The following is a 23047-nucleotide window of genomic DNA, read 5'->3' on the forward strand; positions in this document are numbered from 1 at the left end:
AAACATTGGGGCTTGTTCCCCCCTCTTCAGAATATAAGAGCCCCACTCAATCAGGCCATAGGCCTATCTAGTCCATCTTCCACCAGATGCCTCGGGGATCACACAACAAGATACCAGCATCCCATTGCCACTCCTTTGCATCTGGCACTCTGAGGTAGCCTATTTCTAAGACAGGGGTACCCAAACCCCGGCCCGGGGGCCACTTGCGGCCCTCGAGGCCTCTCAATGCAGCCCTCAGGGAGCCTCCAGTCTCCAATGAGCCTCTGGCCCTCCTGAGATTTGTTGAAGCCCACACTGGCCCAACGCAACTTCTCTCAGCGTGAGGGCAACTGTTTGACCTCTTGTGTGAGCTGTGGGATGAGAGCTCCCTCCACTGCTTGCTGTTTCGCATCTGTGATGCAGCAGCAGCAGCAAAGGAAAGGCCAGCCTTGCTTTGTGCAAGGCCTTTTATAGGCCTTGAGCTATTGCAAGACCTTCATTCATTCATATAAGTTCATCTTTAATATATTCATTTATGTAAACTTATGTAAATTTATTCAAATTTTAAATGTAAAGTGATTCTTTTTTTGCCCTGGCCCCCAACACAGTGTCAGAGAGCTGATGTGGCCCTCCTGCCAAAAACTTTGGACACCCCTGTTCTAAGACATGGAGGCATACCCATCATGGCTTGTAACCTGTGATGGACTTTCCTTCCATCTATCCAATCTGTTCAATTCCCTTTTAAAGGCAATTAGGTCAGGTGTAATCACCACATCCTGTGGCAAGGTTTTCCACAGATTAATGACATGCTGGGTGAAGAAATATCATCTTTTGTCTCCCACTATTCAATTTTAGTAGATGTCTCCTGGTTCTGGTGTTGTGTTGGAGGAATAAGAACATCCCTCTATCCACTGTATCCATTCCATACATAATTTTATACATCTCAATCATTTCCCTCCACAGACGCCTTTTCTCTACTGAGAAAAGTCAGCAACATGGGGAATATGGATCAGGGTCACAGCAATAAGCACACATGACTAGACTTCCCACTCCTGTATCTGCAGCCTCAATCCAAATCACACACCATGGTTGCTTTATTAGAAAGGAAAAAGGACTGGGAATTCCAAGTATAGAGCTCCCATATCACATCAATTTTAGTCTCCATTTGGTTGCACATCTGATTTACACCTGCAGTTTCGATCCAGTGAACGATATTAGCATGGAAATGTACTTATGCACCCAGATCGCCTTCAGTGAATCAGAGGATGACATACAAGTAGCCTTTTTCCAGTAGTGTATCCAAGGCGTCTGGCATCCAGAGGCTCAAATTTTTAAATATACTTCCATATGACATGGTGGCACTCCCACCAGGAAGTGCACCAGAGGGCCTACTGGACTCCTCCGAAAGGCACTTCTGAGGCCTGGCGGGGGTGCAATGCCTTTTTGAGATATGCTCGACTAGACACCCCTTCAGGCATGGTACCCAGGGTTCTGTCCCTCCATCCCCCCTTTAGCTACTGCCTTATTCCCCAAACACACTGACACTAATGGGAAATGTATCCCTTAGGTAATTTGTAGTCAATCAGAAGAATACAACAGTCGTCAACAACTTTGCAATGGCACCAATGAAGGCCCTCTGCTTCGAAATCCTGGGAACCACGACAAAGGGAGAACTCCGAGGCTTCCATCTTCGGCAGATGTTGAGTTCTGTTTAAGCTTGACAGAGTATGAGTCTGGGACCATGGACAAAATGGCCAACTTCAGCTTCAGGAACACTTTGGAAGGTAATTCCTTTTGCCTTTTCTTTCAGCATTTATGTATAGAAATGTTATTTCAACCACTGGCCACCCACCCCTATAGAGAGGTTTCCAAATTTGCTAGTTTGTCTAGCTAATCCTACAAGCCAGGAAGCCTGCAAAACTAGAAACATTCTGTCTTGATTTCATGGGCATTTAGTCCAAATGGCTGATGTCCCTATCCCGGTATCTCCCGCATTAACAAAAACCTTATACTGCAGAAGTGCAACAGATGATGTTCAAACATTTCACATAACCAGTGGTTATCTACAATCTACCTGTACGACCATCCAATTTATGTTTGCCATCCATCCTCCATAACTGTGGGATTTACTGTAGCTCCAAACAAAACAGCCTTGCTTTCTTTGCAGTGACTGTGAAAATGGCAACTATGCATTTCTTTTAGGTTGTTACCCATGTATTTAATTCACCTACTTCGGATACAATCCAGACTCAGTTAAGCTCATTTAAGACCTGTTACTTTCAATGTGGAAAAGTTAATTACACATTTAAATTTACTGAAATTAAGGGGTTTCAATGGTTGGCAACCTTCAGTCTCAAAAGACTATGGTATAAGCCTACAGCACCTGGTATTCCCAGGCGGTCTCCCATCCAAGTACTAACCAGGCCTGACCCTGCTTAGCTTCCAAGATCAGATGAGATTGGGCATGTGCAGGGTGTTTCAAACAGAATTAAAATTGGCCAGGTTCCTTAGGTCACAATTCAGACACAACTACACCCTTTTAAAACCCCTACCATATATCACCTCCAAGTGGCAAAATGAGGGGGACAGAGACAAGGAAGTACACAGAAAGCACTTAGTTGAAGGGTTGCTTCTTGTTGGGAACTGAACACATAGAAAAATGTGTAATAGAAAAATGACAAGAAATTTTTCGAAAAGTAGAGCCCTAGTCTGCTTAACAGATCAGATGCTGGTGAATTTTGACATGCTCTTCATCAAGGATTCACTTTAAAATGAAATTAATCCATAAGTAAAATGCAACAAAATTCTACAATTGTACATCTAACTATCTGCAAAATTATCTATGATAGAAAATATTAAAAGTATATATTGAGAGATTGGTAATCTTAAATATCCATTATATTTTTTAAGAAGCAATAGGTGTAAATAAAGTATTTCAAAGCTTCCTTCTTTCTATCTGTAGTTTACTAGGATTTTTCATACCAAAAACCAGTGCTTTTTTTTTGTAAAAAAAAAAAAAAAAAGGTGCAGGAACTCACAACTTGTTAATCTTTTATTTATTTATTTATTTATTTATTTATAAACCATTTTTTTATTGGAGAAATAAAATCTTTTTTATGTGCTTCCCCCCTAAAGATGAACTTACTTCTGAGTAGACATGCATAGGATTGGGCTGTCAATCTCCACATCCCCTTCCCCCTAGCTACTTTTTCTACACATGGGGAAAAATACTGTACAGGTGCACTTGTAGCATGTAGTATGTAGTGTGGCACTACTTCGAGGAGAGGAAGCAGTGAATGGATTCCGGAAAATGGCTTACATGAGTTCCATGTAGTAAAATTACTCTAAGCAACTGTGGGAGTAAGAACAAAAAAGGAATTCTTACATGAGAGGGGTCCTTAGGTGCACATAGAAACAGCTACGTTTGCAAACAAGGGATTAAATATTGTTTAATTCAGGTATCCGAATACTCTGTGTCTTTGGGAAGGCGCTTGGCATGCAATTGTATGTTCTCTGCGGCCCTGAGCAGCTGCTGTGCATTGCTGGAGAGGAGCTGCAAACGCTGGCTGGCGGAGGGCATGCTTGTGGGGGAAGGATGAGGAGGATCTCTGGCAAGGCTGGACAGCACGTTGTACACACGGCGAATCCCTTTTCACCTGCCCTTAGCATGTGAAAACGGGTGCAGATATATATCTCGGCCAGGATTAAGAGCCCAATCCTAGGTATGTCTGCTCTGAAGTAAGTCTCATTCTAGTCAATGGAGCTTACTCCCAGGAAAGTGCCTAGGATTGCAGCCTAAGAGCCCAATCCTATGTATGTCTACTCAGAAGTCCACTTTAGTGAATGGGGCTTACTGTGGATAGGATGGCAGCCTCTGGGCCCAATCCTGTGCCTGTCTCCTCAGAAGTCAGTCCCACTAGAGACAGTGGGGCTTCCTCCCAGGAAAGTGTGGAGAGAACTGCAGCCTCAGAGCCAAAGCCTATGGTTGTCTACTCAGGCTGCAAGGCTATGACACTTTCCTGGGAGTAAGCCCCATTGAACATAATGGAACTTACTTCTGAGTAGACATGCATAGGCTTGGGCTCTCAGGCTGCAAGGCTATGACACTTTCCCAGGAGCAAGCCCCATTGAGCACAATGAGACTTACTTCTGAGTAGACACGCCTAGGCTCGTGCTGCAGATTGGCACGGGGGCTGCACCAGCCAGCTTCCTTCCCCTCCTCCACCGCCAAGCCAGTACCTGGGCATTCCGTGGGTGCTGCAGCCCGTCTCCCTGGCTGGCTGGCTGGCTGGCTGTCCATCCTTCTCCTTGGCGCGTGTCCCCCGCGCCCTCCACCGGCTTGGAAGCTGCGCAGGGAAGCAGAGTGCAGGGGGAGGGGAGGCGGGCTGGGCTCAGGCGAGAGCTTGGAGATGGAGGCAGGAGGGGGTCGTTGTGCGGTCAGGCAGGGGCAAGGCACCCGCCCACCCTGCACCCCCCAGCACCTACCCAGCGAATTCCTCTGTTTTGCTCCCCCCACTGGAATGCCTCCGAAGGGGAGGGGCCCCTGCAAAAAGGTGCCGGAACTCCGTCCCCCCGCGTTCCATTAGAAAAAAAGCCCTGCCAATAACAATAGCCCAATCCTAATCCATGCTGGAACAGGCAGACCAGCTGGTCAGCCCCATATCCAGGGCAAAGTTGGGGCTGCCTGCGCCTCAGCCCGGTCAAGGGAACTCAATTCCCCTTACCCTGAATAATGTCTGCAGTAACCCCAATAGGACTAACAACAACAACAACAACAACAACAACAACAGGTATTTATATACCGCCTTTCTTGGTCTTTATTCAAGACTTTATTCAAGGTGGTTTACATAGGCAGGCTTATCTAAATCCCTTATTAAATAGGGATTTTTACAATTTGAAAGAGGGTTCTTTCTTTCAAGAACCACTACATTCAAGGTGTTTCATTCCGATCTGGCTTCACATTCTGGCCTCCATCCTCCCATGCTCAGAGCAGATGGAATTGCTCGGCTTCAGCTTGTCAGCTGCTTCAAGGTCGCACGGTGCCGGTGGCCTCGAACTGGCGACCTTGTGGATGTTATCTTCAGGCAGACGGAGGCTCTACCCTCTAGACCAGACCTCCTGCCCAACTACTCAGACTACTCAGATCTGTGCCTTCTAAAGAGGTGGCGCAGATCCGAGCAGCCCAGTGATATGCCTGGTCACCCAGGAGCGGGGTTAGAATCTGGCCCAAGTGCCAGATCCTGGCTCCACCCTCTGCCTAGTTCCAGCCCACCTACCTCCTGCCCTCCCCCTGTCCTGGGACACGCCCATTTTGCCCTCCCCCACCCTCCCCAAACCCCTGGTTTGACTCAGCCAGCGCAAACTCACCGTTCAGTTGCCCAGAGTCAGCCTCCAGAGGCTGGCGCATGTCTATGTGCCAGCCTTCTGACTCCTGAGGTGGCATGAAAGTATCTTATTGGCACTTTTGCAACACCTCTGGGCCCAAGGAAGGGACTTGCACTGTTCCAAGGGCGTGTTAGGATTGCACCCTAAATAATAGAAATGAAGAATTATAACTAACATGGGACGGTGAGATGGAGGTCACAGTGAAGTGACTGTGCTATGATGAAAATGGACATATGCATCTAAGAAAGCATGCACTTAAATAGGTGTGCAATTAACAGGACACGTATCATTAATGAGCGCAAAGGGTAATGGAAATCAGATTTAACTCGGGGCCTTGAAGTCAGGGATTTCAACTATGGCAATGCAATAATTGCATTTTAGCAGCAAAAAAAGAAGCACTTTGGCTGAGTCATGGGGACGTTCGACTGAGCTGAAAGTCATGGCAAGAGGTAAGCTGATTTCTCTCTGTTTCTAGGGCAACTGGGGTAACATATTGTAGTAATGAATTGAAACTGTAGTAACAAATTGTAGTAACAGACAGGTGCCCTAGAAACAGAGTCGCAGGACCTGGATGAGTTTTTCAGCAATTTTCAACCACTGTGCTCCAAACTCCCATGACACACCTGCTGACATTTCATGGCACACCAATGTGCCGTGGCACACCGGTTGAACATCACTGAATTATGGCATTGTTGTGAATGATACATCCAGGCAATAACTGTGAGGCCCTTTGAACGCTCAGAAAGTGCCATCCAAATGTTGCATTATCCATCCATGTCACTGTGGAAGTGGAATATTAGCCAAACACTGGTTCTGTCTCACAAAAGCCCACCCAACTGCTACAATTGTCTTCTGAGGCCCTTTGAATCCTCCTACTCCTGGATGTAATATAGGTGGTGACCAGGAAAAAGCCCTTCTCAGCTTTGAAAGGCCATCATTCCTCCCCACAGAGGCTTATCTGACACAGTGGTTGGCAACCTTCAGTCTCGAAAGACTATGATATAAGCCTACAGCACCCGGTATTCCCAGGCGGTCTCCCATCCAAGTACTAACCAGGCCTGACCCTGCTTAGCTTCTGAGATCAGACGAGATCAGGCATGTGCAGGGTAACAGTTGCTGACACAGTGGGCCCAATCCTATCCAACTTTCCAGCACCAGTGCAGCCACAATGCAGCCCCAAAGTTAGGGAACAAATGTTCCCTTTCCTTGAGGAGACTTCCAGGACTGCCGCACTACTTCAGGGTGCAGTACACACCCCATTGGCATGGCTACTCTGGTGTTGGGAAGTTGGATAGTATTGGGCTAACAGTGGGTCCAATCCTTTCCAACTTTCCAGCATTGATGCAGCCACAATGCAGACCTGAGGTAAGGGAATAAATGTCCCTTTTCTTTGAGGAGGCCTCTGTGACTGTCTTGCCATCACAGGATGCAGCACAAACCCCTTTGGTGTGGCTGCATCAGCACTGGAAAATTGGATAGGATCGAGCCCACAGACTCTGTAGTCATTGGGGCATCAAGTGACTACCATTTTATTTCTCCAAATTTGTAGATTGATCCATTTTAAATTAAATATAACATTTGCTCTGCTGCAAATTTATTCATATCGTTTGTTGTTTTTATTATTCTCATATACATGGGAATCTAGATGGCAGAAGAGCTGGGTAACAGATGTCCTAAATGAATAAACAAATAAGTAAATAATGCATGGCCAAGCAGAGAAGCCTTTGCCAACTGGATGGGTTGGCCAACCAAAATCTTCCATTTTCCTGCATGGCTTTTCTTTCCCTTTGCATCCACTTTCTCAAGGACTGTCACCTTTTCTTTTGGCAGATCTTACTGCTTTTCTAGCTTGCTCTAAGCGCTTCCTCTCTTTCTTGGCAACGCTCAGAACTTTTGCAGCATGCCACTAGGTGTGTGGGCAGAGGCAGATGATTGGTCTACCGGCTGGTGATGTCACAGCTGCCATTCACTCTGCCCCAGGAGTGTGCTTCTAATTGTTCTTAAGTGGGGAAGAGGCATTTGGAGGCGTTTCTGCCAGGTAAAAGCTCAGAAATTCTCCAAACACAACAGTGGCATAGCTAGAGGGGGTGCAAAGCACTAAGTTTTGCAGGGAGCTTCACCACAGCATGCAAGTGTCCCCTCCTCTTCAGAGCCATTCTGGGCTGGGGGAGCAAACAGAGGCGGAGGGGGAGAGGCCACTTGCATACTGCAGTGAGGCTTTCTTCTAAACTTAGTGCTTTGCACCCCCCTCTAGCTACACCACCAAAACACAGCTACTACCATCCTGTCGCCCTTGGATTTCCTATGGTACCTCTCCTGCATGTGCCACTGTCATTTTTAATGGACAGATGGACCTGTGGCCAGACATTTGGAAATGTTATTGATGGTTGACTTTTGAAGCATTCTGGCAAAGAGGCCAGATTCTGCTTCTAGCTACGGTGATTTGAGGGCCGTAATGTTCTAGTAGGAACTGCCAGCACGAACTCCCGCAGTGTCCTATTAAAGTCTCCAGAACTTGGCAGGGTTGCTTCCAGCAGACTTTGCAAGCTGCAATGGAACTAACTTTCCATTGATGTGGATGAAATCAGGACGTCCTCTTTTTTTTATTCAGGATGTGCGCTAGTTGCAGTTGCTCATGCGTTGCTATGTTCTTCTTCATAGTAGTAGTGCTGTACTTTGGACATTTCCCATAGACATCCGCGTCCTCTTCTTGGGGTTGCAAACTAGTAGTGGGGGGTGTTTAATGTGTGTGTGGGGGAATCTACAGAACTGACTATAAATAAAACTATCATGCACCCTTCATACTAGGCAGTCACAAAACAAAAATAAAGGAGACATAGCTCCACAACACAGCCTAAGTGCTAGGGATGATGTGTGGAAGCCAGCATAGTGTTTGAGACTTGGACTTAGACCTGGAAGATCCAGGTTCAAATCCCTGCCCACCCCCCAAAGCTTCCTGGGTGACCTTGGGCCAATCACTCTGTCTCAGGCTAAGCTACTTTATAGGTAGGTGAGAACAAAATGGGGGGGGAGGAACCATGTACACCACCCTGAGCTCCTTGGAGGAAGTGTGGTATATAAACGTGAAAAATAAATAATGCTGCTGATTGGTTAGTGCTGCTTCTCAGCAAGAGTTTGGATAGGATGACCTTCTTTGGTCCCTTTGTGTATTTGTCCTATTTAGAGTACTCTATTTAGACCCTCTTTCACAATGATACTGAATCATGGAGTGGCATTGCTCAGAAGGGATTCTGGGTGAAAACAGACAAGGTGGCCAGCAGAAAGAGCTCTCCTACAGCAGCCACTGTGCAACCAGGGGGGGAAAGAGGGGAAAAGCTAAGCCCAAAGCCCTCATAATTTGAGCCAGAAGTTATCACGTAAGCAATAATAGTACAGTATTAATATTAAGGGCCCAATCCTATGCCATGTGCTGCCTTGGCAATGGCTGTCGCAACATTCCATAAGGTACGTGGCACCCACCAGGAGGGGAGAGGAACCAGTGGGGAGGCCAGCATCAGTTGGCCTCTGAACCATTTGGCAGCCTTACCGGAGCCCACAGCAGTAAGTACCCCGCCAAGTGGCGGGAAAGTGTTTCTGGATGGGAGAGGTCAGGGGGAAGGTAAGGAGGCGGCAAAACCGGGTGGTAGAGGGTGGCCATTTAGGGTTCAGGCCCTAAATGGGGGCAGAGCCAGCGACTGAAGCTGCCACCAAATCCTATCCCCCCCTCCTGTGCCTGAAAGCTCTCACAGTCTACTTGAATCTGCACCAGCAACTGAGCTGGTGTAGATCTGAATAGACCCATAGGGGCTGTGGGGGCACTAAATGGAGTAAGGGAACCAATGTCCCCTTACATTGAGGAGACCTACAGCTGGCTCATTGGCTCTGCAGGATACAGCAGAAGCTGTTTCAGTGCCGCTGTACTGGCAGCCAGCACAGGGTTGGATCTCCTGGCATGATTATAATACAGCCTCATCAGTGTACAAGGTATCTCACAGAGGAGTGGTAAAAATAGACAGGCCCTCGCTTCTAAGGAGCTCATAAGCTATCCTCTACAGCTGCCTCCCATGGGAACACCCTACACTTAGCAAAAAACCTGGAGGAGTCACCATTTCAAGCATGATTGTTGAAGCTTCACAATGGCAAGGAAAGTTTCTTTGTTGCGCACCCCAGTTGCCCGTTGGCACTGTTTACCAAGCTTGCCGCAGCCAATATTACTGCCTATGCTTCAGCTATTCAATGTTTAAGGGCTCTTTAGCTCTCTTTCTCTGGCTCTGGAAAATTGAGTGCTTAGCCTCTGCTGGATCAGATTCTCTGAGGGAGCGGAGAGAGTACTTGGTGTATTGTGACCTTGTGAAGATCTGTTCATAGCGCATGTTTTTGTCCAAAATAATCGTGCCCACAGAGCTTAAATGCACTATTTTCTGCATTGACAGTCCAGCAGGGGATGGCAGCAGAGGTCAGGTCATGCCTCGTAGAGGGCATCACCAGGCACATTTCTGGTACCACAGGTTCCCAGGAGAAGCTGTTCCCAGATATTAGGGATGGGTATGCCTCTGTTTTGCTCTAGTGGCCTGGAATGGCTCCATAGGGGAGGGGGAGATGCCGCTTGCATGGTGCAGTGAGGCTCCCTGCAAAACTTAGTGCTTTGCACCCCCTCTAGCTCTGCTACTGTGGGCAGAGTAACCGCTTCAGACTTAGGTTCAGAACCTGCAGTATCTCTATTACAGGTTGAGAGAGAGAGAGAGAGAGAGAGAGAGAGAGAGAGAGAGAGAACCCCTCCCAGCTTCCTAAACTCAAAAGGTGGGCTTCTTTGAATTCATACTCTCAAATACAATATTTGGGCTCCTGAGTGGAGGCAAACTGGAGGCAAACGAACAGCATGACTCAGAGATCAGGAGCTCAGGCCTCTCTGTGCTGCACCACGCTGGTCTGTGATTCATTACTTTGCTGCATCTGTCGCTCTTGCCGGGTTTTCTCATGGCCACATCCTATCAGTTCCTCCAAACTCCACTTCAGCCCACAGCTTTACATACTTAAAACAATAGAATCAAATTTGAGGCGCCTGTCCTCTGTGTTCCAAAGGCTATTGTCTTTTGCTCCTGCACACTTGAGAGGGGAGATTTATGTCCTAGTGAGGTCTAATTCTATTAACCCTGCTAGATTATAAGCCATAACACATAGAACTGCCATTATAAGCAGTTCTGGTTTGACTTTTTCTTTTCTCTTTTTTTTCTTTTTCTTTTCTTTTTTTTTTTTTTACAATTGAAGGCCTTTTTGTCCTGTTATAAGGTAGCAAAATGGCTAACTGGGTCCCCATAGTGTCTTACGCACCAGCACCCACCAATAATGGCACCAGACACAGGCTTGGAGTTAACTAGGGCCACTTTATTAATTTAATTACAGAAACTGCAACAGGGCAACTGCCCAGGGAAAGTTAACTAACTATGTGTGGGTGCGGGGTACTAGTCGGGGAAACAGTCCAAGCCCATCTTCCTCCGCCAGGCTCTTGGAGGGCATGCCACCTGACTCTAGGTTCTGCTTGGTTCAAAATCCAAGCTGGCCTGTCACAGCAGACCCCAAAGGGGTTAAGGCAGCTGGGCTGGCCAAACCCAGGGCAAGTCCAGGATCCTGTGCCAAGTCAGGTGAAGGGCTTGCTAGGCAGCCTCTTTGAGCCAGTCAAGAATCACAGGAGCAGTTCTGTTTTGCCCCTTGACTCTGCTGCCTCAGGGTGGACACTGAGATGATATTACTGCCTACCCACAACCCTGCATGATACCTGCCAAGTCACCAAATGAAACCTTAACAGCTTTGAAAACCCATACCCTGAGCCTAGCAGTCTAGGGTAGGCAAAAGAACTATCAACCCACAGCCAATCGGGTTGGCAGCAAAAAAATTCCTGACTCCAAAGGAGACCGCTTGCGTGCTGTGGTGAGGCTCCCTGCAAAACTTTAGTGCTTTGCACCTCCTCTGTCTGCGCCACTGCTGACAACCCACTTTGGCCAGAGCATTCTGGGCCATTTGCCGGTACCACACTCAGCCCAAGTAGGGAATGTTTCAAGAGTCCAGCATGGATGTGACCAAGGTATGCATGCTTGTGGCCAGGTTGACTTCACATTGCCCAGTTTCATGTCTCACCAAGTGGGATTAAATCCTGAATCTGTCCAGTGCTGTGCATGACGCCAGCATCCATTTCTTGTGCACTGCCATGGCAATGCCGTAAGAAGATCACTGGCCTCCACTGTGCCTGGTGGTACAAGTGAGCCAATGGTGGGGGTGGACAGAAAGGGGCAGGGAGTAGGCAAATGGGGGATGTTATTGGTGGAGAGAGGTTCACTGATATCCTAACCCTCATTTTGCCCCTGCTTCCTGTTTTGACATGCCCCCTTTGCTCTACTCAAGCTCGCACCAACTATCTAGCTGTGACAAGCGTAAGTAAAACATTCCTTTACTTCCCTCTCTGCTCCCCCACAGTCTCCGTCTCCCCACAGGATGCACCCTGCGTATCCAGCTCCCCGGCACTGTTGTACCCTGTGGGCAACATCTAGTTAGGGTTGGGCTGTAAGTCTCCCCAGCCCTAGTTCCATATTCGAGCCACCAGTGGCATAACTAGAGGGTGTGCCAAGCACTAAGTTGTGCAGGGAGCCTCACCACGGTGGGTTAGTGGCCCTTCCCAAATGTACACCTCCATTTTCCTCCCAACACCCAGAATGGCTCTGTAGGGGAGAGGGAGGGGCTGCTTGAACACTGTGGTGAGGCTCCCTGCAAAACTTAGTGCTTTGCACCCCCTCTAGCTATGCCACTGCTATCCATTACAACCCACTGCTCCCCCATGCACTGGTATTCAGCAGAATATCATTTCTGACCCTGGAAGTGACATATAGCTAGCTATCATTGCTAATACCCTTGGGTAGACTGGTCCTCCATACATCTACCTAAAATGCAAGCAGTACTGGCTTTTTCTAACCAAGATGTCCTTAAGTCACACCATCCCTTGAAGATTCCTGGAGCAAAACTAGTTTTTACAGATTTCAGACTATTCCAGCGCCTAGCAGCCCTCAAACCTTCACACCACACAGTTAGTTCTCCAGCTGGCTGTCTTAGCTCTGCTTGACTACATGCTATTAGAAGCATCAACTGCTTGAGGCTCTTCAGTGCGCAGAAAGACGCCTACTTCTGCCTGCCATTGCTCCGCACCAATCTATCTCAAAATGCTTTCTGGCTTTTCCTCCCCAAATACTTCCAGCAACCTGAGCTCTCCAACTTTTTCTTTGCCTTTAAACTGCTGTTTCTTGACTGGAGCACTTCTTTGCCTTTTTTGTGTGGGTTCTGTGCAAGCACTGAAAAAGTGCAGAATGCGGCACCGGGGTGCCCTCTCTAACTGGGCAAAGAGGCAACTTTTAAACTGATGTCTTCTTCCAACGATGGGGAAAGAACCCTCTTCACCCCAGCATGGACTCTTGTCCAGTGGCTGTTGCAGGGGTTTTTTTTTTGTTTTTTTTTAAAGACATGTGAGTCGTTTGGGGGAAAGGAACCATTTATTGATGGGAAGTCCAATCCTAAGCTGCCTAGTGCGCTGGGCTGCCATGGCACCAAATGGCTGCCACGGCATCCTGAGCATTCTGGGCAGCCACCGGCAGCTCTAGAAGGAAAGTAGCCCCACAACGAGGCTATTCAAATCTGCACTGGCTATTTAGCCGGCACAGAGTAACAAAGTCCCATGTCAGGCCAAGAGGCTCAACACGGGGCTCCAGATTTGGCGGAACTGAGCTCCGCAGGTTCCACTCCCTCCTGCCCCTACTTTTCCCTCTTCCAGAACTCACTCCTGCCCCTAAACATTTCCAGACTCTCCTCAGTTTTGCCTACAGTTAGGATTGGGCTGCCCGAATCTATCTATCTATCTATCTATCTATCTATCTATCTATCTATCTATCTATCTATCTATCTATCTATCTATCTATCTATCTATCTTCTTTTCAGCATATCTATCTCTTCTCTTTCACTATCTCTCTCTCTTTTCCTTCCTTCCTTCCTTCCATCTATCTATCTATCTATCTATCTATCTATCTATCTATCTATCTATCTATCTATCTATCTATCTCTCTATCTATCTATCTATCTATCTATCTTGCAGCAGTCTTCGAGCTCTTATGGTACAAGGATCAGTGTAGTCAAACAGTAGAATTTGGGATTTTGGTAGTGTAAACTCTGAAGAAATAGGAGGTACTAGAAGACTGCTTTCTGTTTAAAAGTGTCCCCAACACACATCTGTGCCTGGGGCAGAAAATAAGCACGAAAGGAACCATTTATTTTGAAAGGACAAGAAAAAAAAAATCTTAAAAAGTGGAGCAAGTCTGAAATGCATTGGGGAAATGTTTAAAAGAATGAGCCAGTGCTCACTGGCCTCTCTGAATGCTTTCCTGCTGTGTTTTCTGTTCGCTGGTGCAGTGATCTTGTTTGTGCATAGAAATATCTCAGAAGCAGGTTGGGCTGCTGGATAAGAGGCTTAGTGGCCCAGGGACAGGTCTCAGTATGCTGTAGAACTCCTCTCTCTATGACTAGGAGAAGCAGAAAAAAATGACTCCGGACAATAAAAAGGAGTAGGATAAATGACACTCTGCTAACTAGGCCAAGAGGTACTTTGCCAGTGTCTTTTTCACATTTAGCAGAGGGAGAGCAACTGTCCCGATCCATGCCAACAAAGCATCCCTCAGGCAGCCCAGTTGTACTTAAGCCACCCCAGCCAGCTCGGGCTTCACGGTATCCCAAAGGGGAATTTAACAGGCAGGTGGTCTCATCAGCATAAGGGGACATTTATCTCCGTGCCCCTGGGAAGCCCCAGCCATCACTATGCATCAACTCTAACCTTCTCCAGTGGCTCACATCTGTGTAAATCTGGGTTGGTGGCTCAGGCCCAGGAAAGGATAAATTGTACGCCAGCGCCATCAATCTCCCCTCCTGGGCCCAATTCATCCCCCTGCCCCTGCTGCCGCCCTCCCCCCACCCCATTGCACCCTGCCCTCCCTATGCTGCACAGTGCAAAATTTACCTGTTCAGCAGGTGTCCTCTCCTATGCCCATGTGTGCAGGAAGACTCTGGCTTTCCTGCCAGTGCACATGCGCTCCACCAGCACAAATTGAGGGTACGACAGTGCCATCAGTGACTGCTACTGATGTATCCCTTGTGTTTCTTTTAGCCTTTGGACAGGTAAACATCTTCTTATCCTTTTGCTCTTTGAAAATGTGTTTTGTTGTGGTTGAAAAGCAATATGTAAATATTCTTAATAATGATTATGTAATATCATGATGAGCGGGAGTTTGGATTATTTTTTTTTAAAAAAAAGATGATTTCTAGGACCTCCAGAATGTTCCCTTCTACCACCTGCTTATCACCCCTCAGCCCCTCACATCTCCTAGATGAACCGCCAGCCTTTGTAAATGGGAAAGTCAAATGGGAGAGGGCATTTGTGCTTAACACAGCTAGGAGTCTCCCTTCCTAACAGAGTCTCGATTCTATTACTTGGACCTCCATGCATGCCTCTCACCTATGTAACTGCGTTGTCTATAGACATACACCCAGCTGTGTAGGCCCCATTCATGGAAGAGGGGACCCCACATGGCTAGTGATCTTGATGAAAGTATTTCCACGCTGAGTTCCTTATTTCTGTGCCTAGAGCTGCTGTGGAAAGAACAAAAGGAGGCCAGGCTCTTTTGGTATTCCTAGATGCTTCAGGCACATGGTGAAGTCACCATAAAGGAACCTTTCTCTTTTTCTTGGTCATCACCCGCATATGGGAAAGGCAGTGACTGAGAACGCTAGCACATGATGGAGGCGCAGGCAGCAAGGTCCCTCATGTGATGCTCTGACCCAACAACATGAGCTTGGAGTGTACAATATGAAAGCTGTATTAAATGAGTGCAGGATTTCAATTACAGTTCAGGGGTAGGCAAGGGGTGGTCTATCAGTGGTGTCATGGCATCAGTAGGTAGTGGCATCACTATGAGAGTGCGGGGGGTGCGGTCTGCACTGGGTGACGCACACAGGGGGGTGTGACACCATAAGAACATAAGAACAGCCCCACTGGATCAGGCCATAGGCCCATCTAGTCCAGCTTCCTGTATCTCACAGCGGCCCACCAAATGCCCCAGGGAGCACACCAGATAACAAGAGACCTCATCCTGGTGCCCTCCCTTGCATCTTGCATTCTGACATAACCCATTTCTAAAATCAGGAGGTTGCGCATACACACCATGGCTGGTACCCCGTAATGGATTTTTCCTCCAGAAAATCGTCCAATCCCCTTTTAAAGGCGTCCAGGCCAGACGCCAGCACCACATCCTGTGGCAAGGAGTTCCACACACCGACCACATGCTGAGTAAAGAAATATTTTCTTTTGTCTGTCCTAACTCTCCCAACACTCAATTTTAGTGGCTGTCCCCTGGTTCTGGTACTATGTGAGAGTGTAAAAAGCATCTCCCTATACACTGTCCATCCCCTGCATAATTTTGTATGTCTCAATCATGTCCCCCCTCAGGCGTCTCTTTTCTAGGCTGAAGAGGCCCAAACGCCGTAGCCTTTCCTCATAAGGAAGGTGCCCCAGCCCCGAAATCATCTTAGTCGCTCTCTTTTGCACCTTTTCCATTTCCACTATGTCTTTTTTGAGATGCGGCGACCAGAACTGGACACAATACTCCAGGTGTGGCCTTACCATCGATTTGTACAACGGCATTATAATACTAGCCGTTTTGTTCTCAATACCCTTCCTAATGATCCCAAGCATAGAATTGGCCTTCTTTACTGCCGCCGCACATTGGGTCGACACTTTCATCGACCTGTCCACCACCATCCCAAGATCTCTCTCCTGATCTGTCACAGACAGCTCAGAACCCATCAGCCTATATGTAAAGTTTTGATTTTTGCCCCAATGTGCATGACTTTACACTTACTGACATTGAAGCGCATCTGCCATTTTGCTGCCCATTCTGCCAGTCTGGAGAGATCCTTCTGGAGCTCCTCACAATCACTTCTGGTCTTCACCACTCGGAAAAGTTTGGTGTCGTCTGCAAACTTAGCCACTTCACTGCTCAACCCTGTCTCCAGGTCATTTATGAAGAGGTTGAAAAGCACCGGTCCCAGGACAGATCCTTGGGGCACACCGCTTTTCACCTCTCTCCATTGTGAAAATTGCCCATTGACACCCACTCTCTGCTTCCTGGCCTCCAACCAGTTCTCAATCCACGAGAGGACCTGTCCTCTAATTCCCTGACTGTGGAGTTTTTTCAGTAGCCTTTGGTGAGGGACCGTGTCAAACACCTTCTGAAAGTCCAGATATATAATGTCCATGGGTTCTCCCACATCCACATGCCTGTTGACCTTTTCAAAGAATTCTATAAGGTTCGTGAGGCAAGACTTACCCTTACAGAAGCCATGCTGACTCTCTCCCAGCAAGGCCTGTTCGTCTATGTGTTTTGAGATCCTATCTTTGATGAGGCATTCCACCATCTTACCCGGTATGGATGTTAGGCTGACCGGCCTATAGTTTCCCGGGTCCCCCCTCTTTCCCTTTTTAAAAATAGGCGTGACTTTTACTATCCTCCAATCTTCTGGCACCGTGGCCGTTTTGAGGGACAAGTTGCATATTTTAGTCAAGAGATCTGCAACTTCATTCTTCAATTCCTTAATAACTCTTGGGTGGATGCCATCAGGACCTGGTGACTTATTGATCTTTAATTTATCAATGAGGTCTGAAACATCTTTTCTTTTAACCTCTATCTGACTTAACTCTTCGGTCAGGAGGGGCCGTTCGGGCAGCGGTATCTGCCCGAGGTCTTCTGCCGTGAAGACAGATGCAAAGAACTCATTTAATTTCTCTGCCATCTCTAAGTCTCCTTTTATCTCCCCTTTCCCTCCCTCACCATCCAGAGGGCCAACCGCTTCTCTGGCGGGTTTCCTGATTCTAACATATTTGAAGAAGCTTTTATTATTCCCCTTAATGTTGCTGGCCATGCGTTCCTTATAGTCTCGCTTGGCCTCCCATATCACCTTCTTACATTTCTTTTGCCACAGTTTATGTTCCTTTTTATTCTCCTCATTAGGGCAAGACGGAAGGAAGCTTCCTTGCCCTTCACAGCCTCTCTAACTTGGCTGGTTAGCCATGCGGGCACCCTCCTGGATTTAGTGGAACCCTTCTTTCTTTGCGGTATACACCTCTGCTGGGCCTCTATTACTGTTGTTTTAAGCAGCCTCCATGCACTCTGGAGAGATTGGACTCTTTTTACCCTCCCTTTCAATCTCCTTCTAACCAGCCTCCTCATTTGAGGGAAGTCCACCCGTCGGAAGTCAAGGGTTTTTGTTAGAGATTTGCCTGGTATTTTTCCCCCAAAGTGCATGTCAAAACAGATCGCAGCATGATCACTGTTCCCCAATGGCTCAGTAACGTTTACATCTCTAACCAGGTCCTGCGTACCGCACAATATTAAATCCAGAGTCACCTGTCCTCTGGTGGGCTCCGTGACTAGCTGCTCTAAGCCACAGTCATTTAGCACATCAAGAAATCCGGTTTCCTTATCGTGACCAGAATACAAATTGACCCAGTCAATATGAGGATAATTGAAGTCCCCCATGATTACAACCCTGTCCCTCCTTGTCACCTCCCTGATCTGTTTCCTCATTTCAAGGTCCCCATCAGATTTCTGGTCTGGAGGACGATAGCACGCCCCCAGTATTAAATCGCTGCACAAGCCTGGTAATTTAACCCACAGAGATTCTATGGTGGAGTCGGACCCACCTTCAATCTCTACTTTGCTGAATTCTATCCGTTCCTTAACATAAACGGGCACCCCACCTCCAACACGCCCCTGCCTGTCCCTCCTGTAGAGTTTATAGCCCGGGATTGCGGTATCCCACTGATTCTCCGCATTCCACCAGGTTTCTGTTATGCCCACTATGTCAATGTTTTCCCTTGTCACCAGACATTCCAGTTCTCCCACCTTTGCTCGTAGACTTCAGGCATTCGCATAAAAGCATTTGTACACAGAATGCCCCAGGATGGGCTGCTTATTTGCTCCTTTGTCCCCGCATCCTCTCATTGTGCCAAACCGTTTATCACATCCCATCACGCTACCTTTCCCAATTTCTTCTCCTACTCTGCCTTTGTCTTGTTGTTCTCTAACCTCCCCATCCTCATCCCATAGGGATGAGGAGTTCCGAACCGGATGCCCCTCGGCTCCTGTCGGCCTTCCCCCATCACATGCCATCACATGCCATCCTTTTTAAAATCTTGTTATTTTCAAATAATACCATCATGTTATGTATCATTCAATGCGGAATTTCATGCAGAATGCAATGAAACAAACCATGTCGAAATATTTCTATTATATCAAAAGTTGTAGCCCAAAAAACAGCAGGGGGGGCTGATGGTGTATCACTGCCCAGGTTGCTGACTGCATGGGAGAAGGTTCATTATGGGGTTGCACTGGTCTCCTGCACTGGGTGACACAAACCATCGTGACACCACTGCATGGCATTGTTTGAAGTGCAGAAGTTCATGAGGTTACCCCCATACCTATGCCCCACTAAGGCAATACAACAACAACAACAAAGGTACATTTCTCCATGAGAGTATTTTCTACTACTGCCACTTAATCCTACCTTCAATCTTCTTGCATTTCATTTGCTTCTTTTATCCCAAAGACTGGAAGTCGGTTGCAGTAGGTGAAAATGCATGATCAAGGAATTACAAAATGGAAGTAGACAAAAAACCATCCCAGAGAAATATAATGGGTATTTCAGAGTACTAGTTTGTATTTTTACTCAGAGGTAAGTCCCACTGTGTTCAGTAGGATTTACCCCCAGACAGATCTGCATAGGATTCCACTCTTAACTCTTAAGTTAAGCTACAAATTGTAAGCTACAAATTGTCTGACAAGACAGTGCCCTTGATCCTAATGGTCCTAGGTGAAATTCCTCAGTTTTCCTCCTGTTGAGCCTGATTCTTCTTCTCAGATAAGGTCCTTTGAAAGCAATTCTAAAGGCAATAGTTGAGTTCTGCTGTAGGAGAAGCCCAGGAGCTCTGCTTGCCCCCCAACTGTATCTCTGGTCCCAATTCAGCTTTGCAAGGTTTTCCTATCAAGCCTTTCACGTAGCTCTGTATTCAAATGACTCTGCTCATACAGTATTATGCATCTTGGAATTCAATCCTATTCAACTTTCCAGGGCTGATGCAGCCATGCCAGTAAGGCTTGGGCTGCATCCTGTGGTGAGGATGGCTTCCACAGAGGTCACAGGAGGTCACAGAGGCCTCCTCAAGGCAAGGGAACAAAAGGGCTACATTGTAGTTGCATTGGTGCTGGAGAGTTGGATAGGACTGGGCTCTGAGTCAGTGGCGTCACTAGGATTCGCGCCACCCGGTGCGGGAGGCCTGCGCATCACCCCGTGTAGTGGGCGGGGCAACGCCCCAGGTGGGCGTGGTGTGATGTGCCATCGCCCCGCCCCCACCGGTTTTTTGGCTGTACCTTTTGTTATAACACAGATATTTCAATGTGGTTTGTTTCATTGCATTCTGCATGAAACTATGCATTGATTGATATAGAACATGATGATATTATTCCTCCAAATTCTGATTTTAGTGATTTTGAAAACTTGTTGAATCTCACACACACACACAACCCATGTCAACTTACTAACAACTTATTGCAGCAGTTCTCAAACTTTTAGCACTGGGACCCACTTTTTAGAATGACAATCTGTCCAGGACCCTTTGGAAGTGATGTCATGGCCAGAAGTGACATCATCAAGCAATTAAAATATTTAATTATAAATAATTAAATTAAAATAAAATAATTAAATAAGGGGGAGTCAGTCCTGTTCCACCAAGTGAATCTACTCTGAAGTAAGTCCTATTGTGGTCAGTGGGGCTTACTCCAAGGAAAGGGTGGGTAGGATTGCAGCCTGTGAGCCCAATCCTATGCACGTCTACTCTGAAGTAAGTCCCATAGAGGTCAAAGGAGCTTACTCTGTATTCTGCCTGCAATAACAACCCCCCAAAAAGAATCAGTGAGATTTCCAGCCCTCCCCAGTGCCCAGTTTAAGTTCTTTTATTTCAGGCATATCAAGATAAAGACCCTCTTGGCTTTGCAAGTGCAAAATAGAAAACTTTCCCCTTACCATTCAAGCCTCTTTTTTGTTCTTTTTAGGGGGAGGGCTGCCTTCTGGAGCAGCTCCATGGGATCAGGACCCTTCTGGTGTCCTCACATTCCCCTTTGCCTGGCCTGACCACCAGCCAAGGCACGTCTGCCTACTCGCGAGTAAACGCAACTGTGAGGCTGCTTTGCTTTCCATAGGGCTCTATAGACTGGGAGGGAGGAACCTCCTTCTCTGGTGTTTTTGGGGTCTGCACTCATTGAATGAGGACCATTCTGATGTCCTTGGAGCCTCTCAACCTGCCTCCACTAAGACAAGTCCACCTACTCGCAAGTAAACACGACGTGGCTTCATTTTGGGCTCAGACTCGCAGCTGGGAGGGGGGAGCTTCTCGGGTGTTTTGGGGGGGCTGCATTCATTGGATCGGGACCATTCTGGTATTGTTGGATTCTGCTCAGCCTGCCGTTTCCAACGGACTATGGCAAGTATGCTTACTCACAAGTAAACGCGTGATACGACTGACTTTCACTTTCCATAGGGCTCCATACATTTTTTCCTTCCGGTTGTTTGGCCATAACTTTTGAACGAAAAGAGCAATTTCAATTCTGTTTTCTTGCACTGCACTCCGCTGGCCATTCCGCATCCAACGGTGTATGGCATGATGCAGTAGCTCCTAGCCCTGCAATGTTAGCGCGTCCTCCCCCCCGGGCGCGTCACCCCCCCAGTGCATCACCTGGTGCAGCCCGCACCCCCTGCACCCTCCTAGTGACGCCAGTGCTCTGAGTCATTTTCTCTCAAACTGGGTGTTGGGCCCGATTTACATAAGAACATAAGAAGAGCCCCACCAGATCAGGACAATGGCCCATCTAGTCCAGCTTCCTGTATCTCATGGTGGCCCACCAGATGCCTCAGGGAACACACAAGACAGCAAGAGACCTGCATCCTGGTGCCCTCCCTTGCATCTGGCATTCTGGGGTTGCCTGCTTCTAAAACCCAGAGATTGCACATACCCATCATGGCTTGTAAACTGTGATGGATTTTTCCTCCAGAAATCTGTCCAATCCCCAAGTTACATGGACCACACAAAAGCCCTGACACATACATGTAAGTTTTTGACACGTGCTTGGTCACACTGAAATGCCTTTACCAATGTGTGTATGTGGGAGGGGGGGATCATTTGGTATGCCACCTCAGGCATGAGGAAGTCTAGAATGGCCTTGATTTTGCATGTCTCTGAAGTATTTTCTCTTCCCCACAAACTTCTCCTGGTCTCTCTCGAGATCTCTCTAGTTCAGTCCTCTGGCAGCTCCCTCCTAGAATGCTACCTCCAGTCATATTCACTTTTATGAAAGAATCTGGAAGCATTTGCCAGCAGTGGCATCACTATGGGGTGCAGGCTGCATCAGGTGACACGTATCGGGGGGGGGGGTGTTACCACTAGTAGCCCAAATTTTCTAAATCTTGATACTTTTTGAAAACACCGTCATGTTATATATCGTTCAATGTGTAATTTCATGAGGAATGCAATGAAACAAATGACAGTGAAATATATCTAGTCTATCAAAAGTTATAACAAAAAAAAAATCAAGCAGGATGGGACAATGGTGCAGCCCCACGCCCAACACCTGGGGCATTGCCCCACCCACTGCATGGGTCCATCTTGGGGGTGATGTACTGGCCTCTTGTACCAGGTGACACAAATCCTAGTGAAACCACTGTTCCTTGGTATCCCAGAAACATTCATTGGCTCCTAGTTGGTTCTGAGAGAGAGAGAGAGAGAGAGAGTCCCAATTCTCCTGCACAATAAACTTGGAGTTGTGTCAGACAGCAAAAATGTCTAGCAGCAGGGTTATTCCATTCTGGGTCTTAAATCCTAGTTCCTGGTTGACATGCAAGCATTGCACCGCACTCCTACTGGGAAAGAAAAAAAAACCCCTTTGTGTTATGAAATAAATAAGTAGTCTATTTCTGGTGTGAGATCTCAAATAAATCTTTTGTGGTGCATTCTAACATACTCATCATCACTGAATGCTGCAGCCTTTCAAAAGAGACTCACTTCAAAAGAAGCACTTTAATGCCCTTGGTGACAAAGGGTTGCAGATGTTTAGACAGCAAGCGTAAGTCACGTACATGTAGAACAGGGGTGTCCAAAGTTTTTGACAGGAGGGCCACATCATCTCTCTGACACTGCTTTGGGGGCCGGGGAAAAAAAGAATTAATTTACATTTAAAATTTGAATAAATTTACATAAATGAATATATTAAAGATGAACTTATATGAATGAAGGTCTTGCAGTAGATCAAGGCCTATAAAAGACCTTGTACAAAGCAAGGCTGGCCTTTCCTTTACTGCCACTGCTGCATCACAGATGTAAAACAGCAAGCAGTGGAGGGAGCCCTCATCCCACAGCTCATGCAAGATGTCAAACAGTTGCTCTCACGCTGAGAGCAGTTGTGTTGGGCCAGTGTGGGCTCCAACAAATCTCTGGAGGGCCAGAGGCTCATTGGAGACTGGGGGCTCCCTGAGAGCCGCATTGAGAGGTCTC

At 47.2% G+C, this 23047-nt stretch overlaps 1 protein-coding gene and 2 pseudogenes across 1 annotated transcript in view; 1 reads left to right on the forward strand and 2 right to left on the reverse strand.

Annotated features, from left to right (window-relative positions):
• Positions 1-23047, forward strand: part of TYR (tyrosinase) — a 62213-nt gene that overhangs the window by 15563 nt on the left and 23603 nt on the right. The window contains exon 2 of the mRNA XM_066621694.1: positions 1547-1763. Within this exon, the coding sequence (XP_066477791.1) occupies positions 1547-1763 (217 nt within the window). The remainder of the gene's footprint in view (positions 1-1546; positions 1764-23047) is intronic.
• LOC136646114 (5S ribosomal RNA) lies at positions 2351-2478 on the reverse strand (annotated as a pseudogene).
• Positions 6369-6485, reverse strand: LOC136646378 (5S ribosomal RNA; annotated as a pseudogene).

Source organism: Tiliqua scincoides, chromosome 3 (genome assembly GCF_035046505.1).
Source record: "Tiliqua scincoides isolate rTilSci1 chromosome 3, rTilSci1.hap2, whole genome shotgun sequence".
Lineage (NCBI taxonomy): Eukaryota > Metazoa > Chordata > Lepidosauria > Squamata > Scincidae > Tiliqua > Tiliqua scincoides.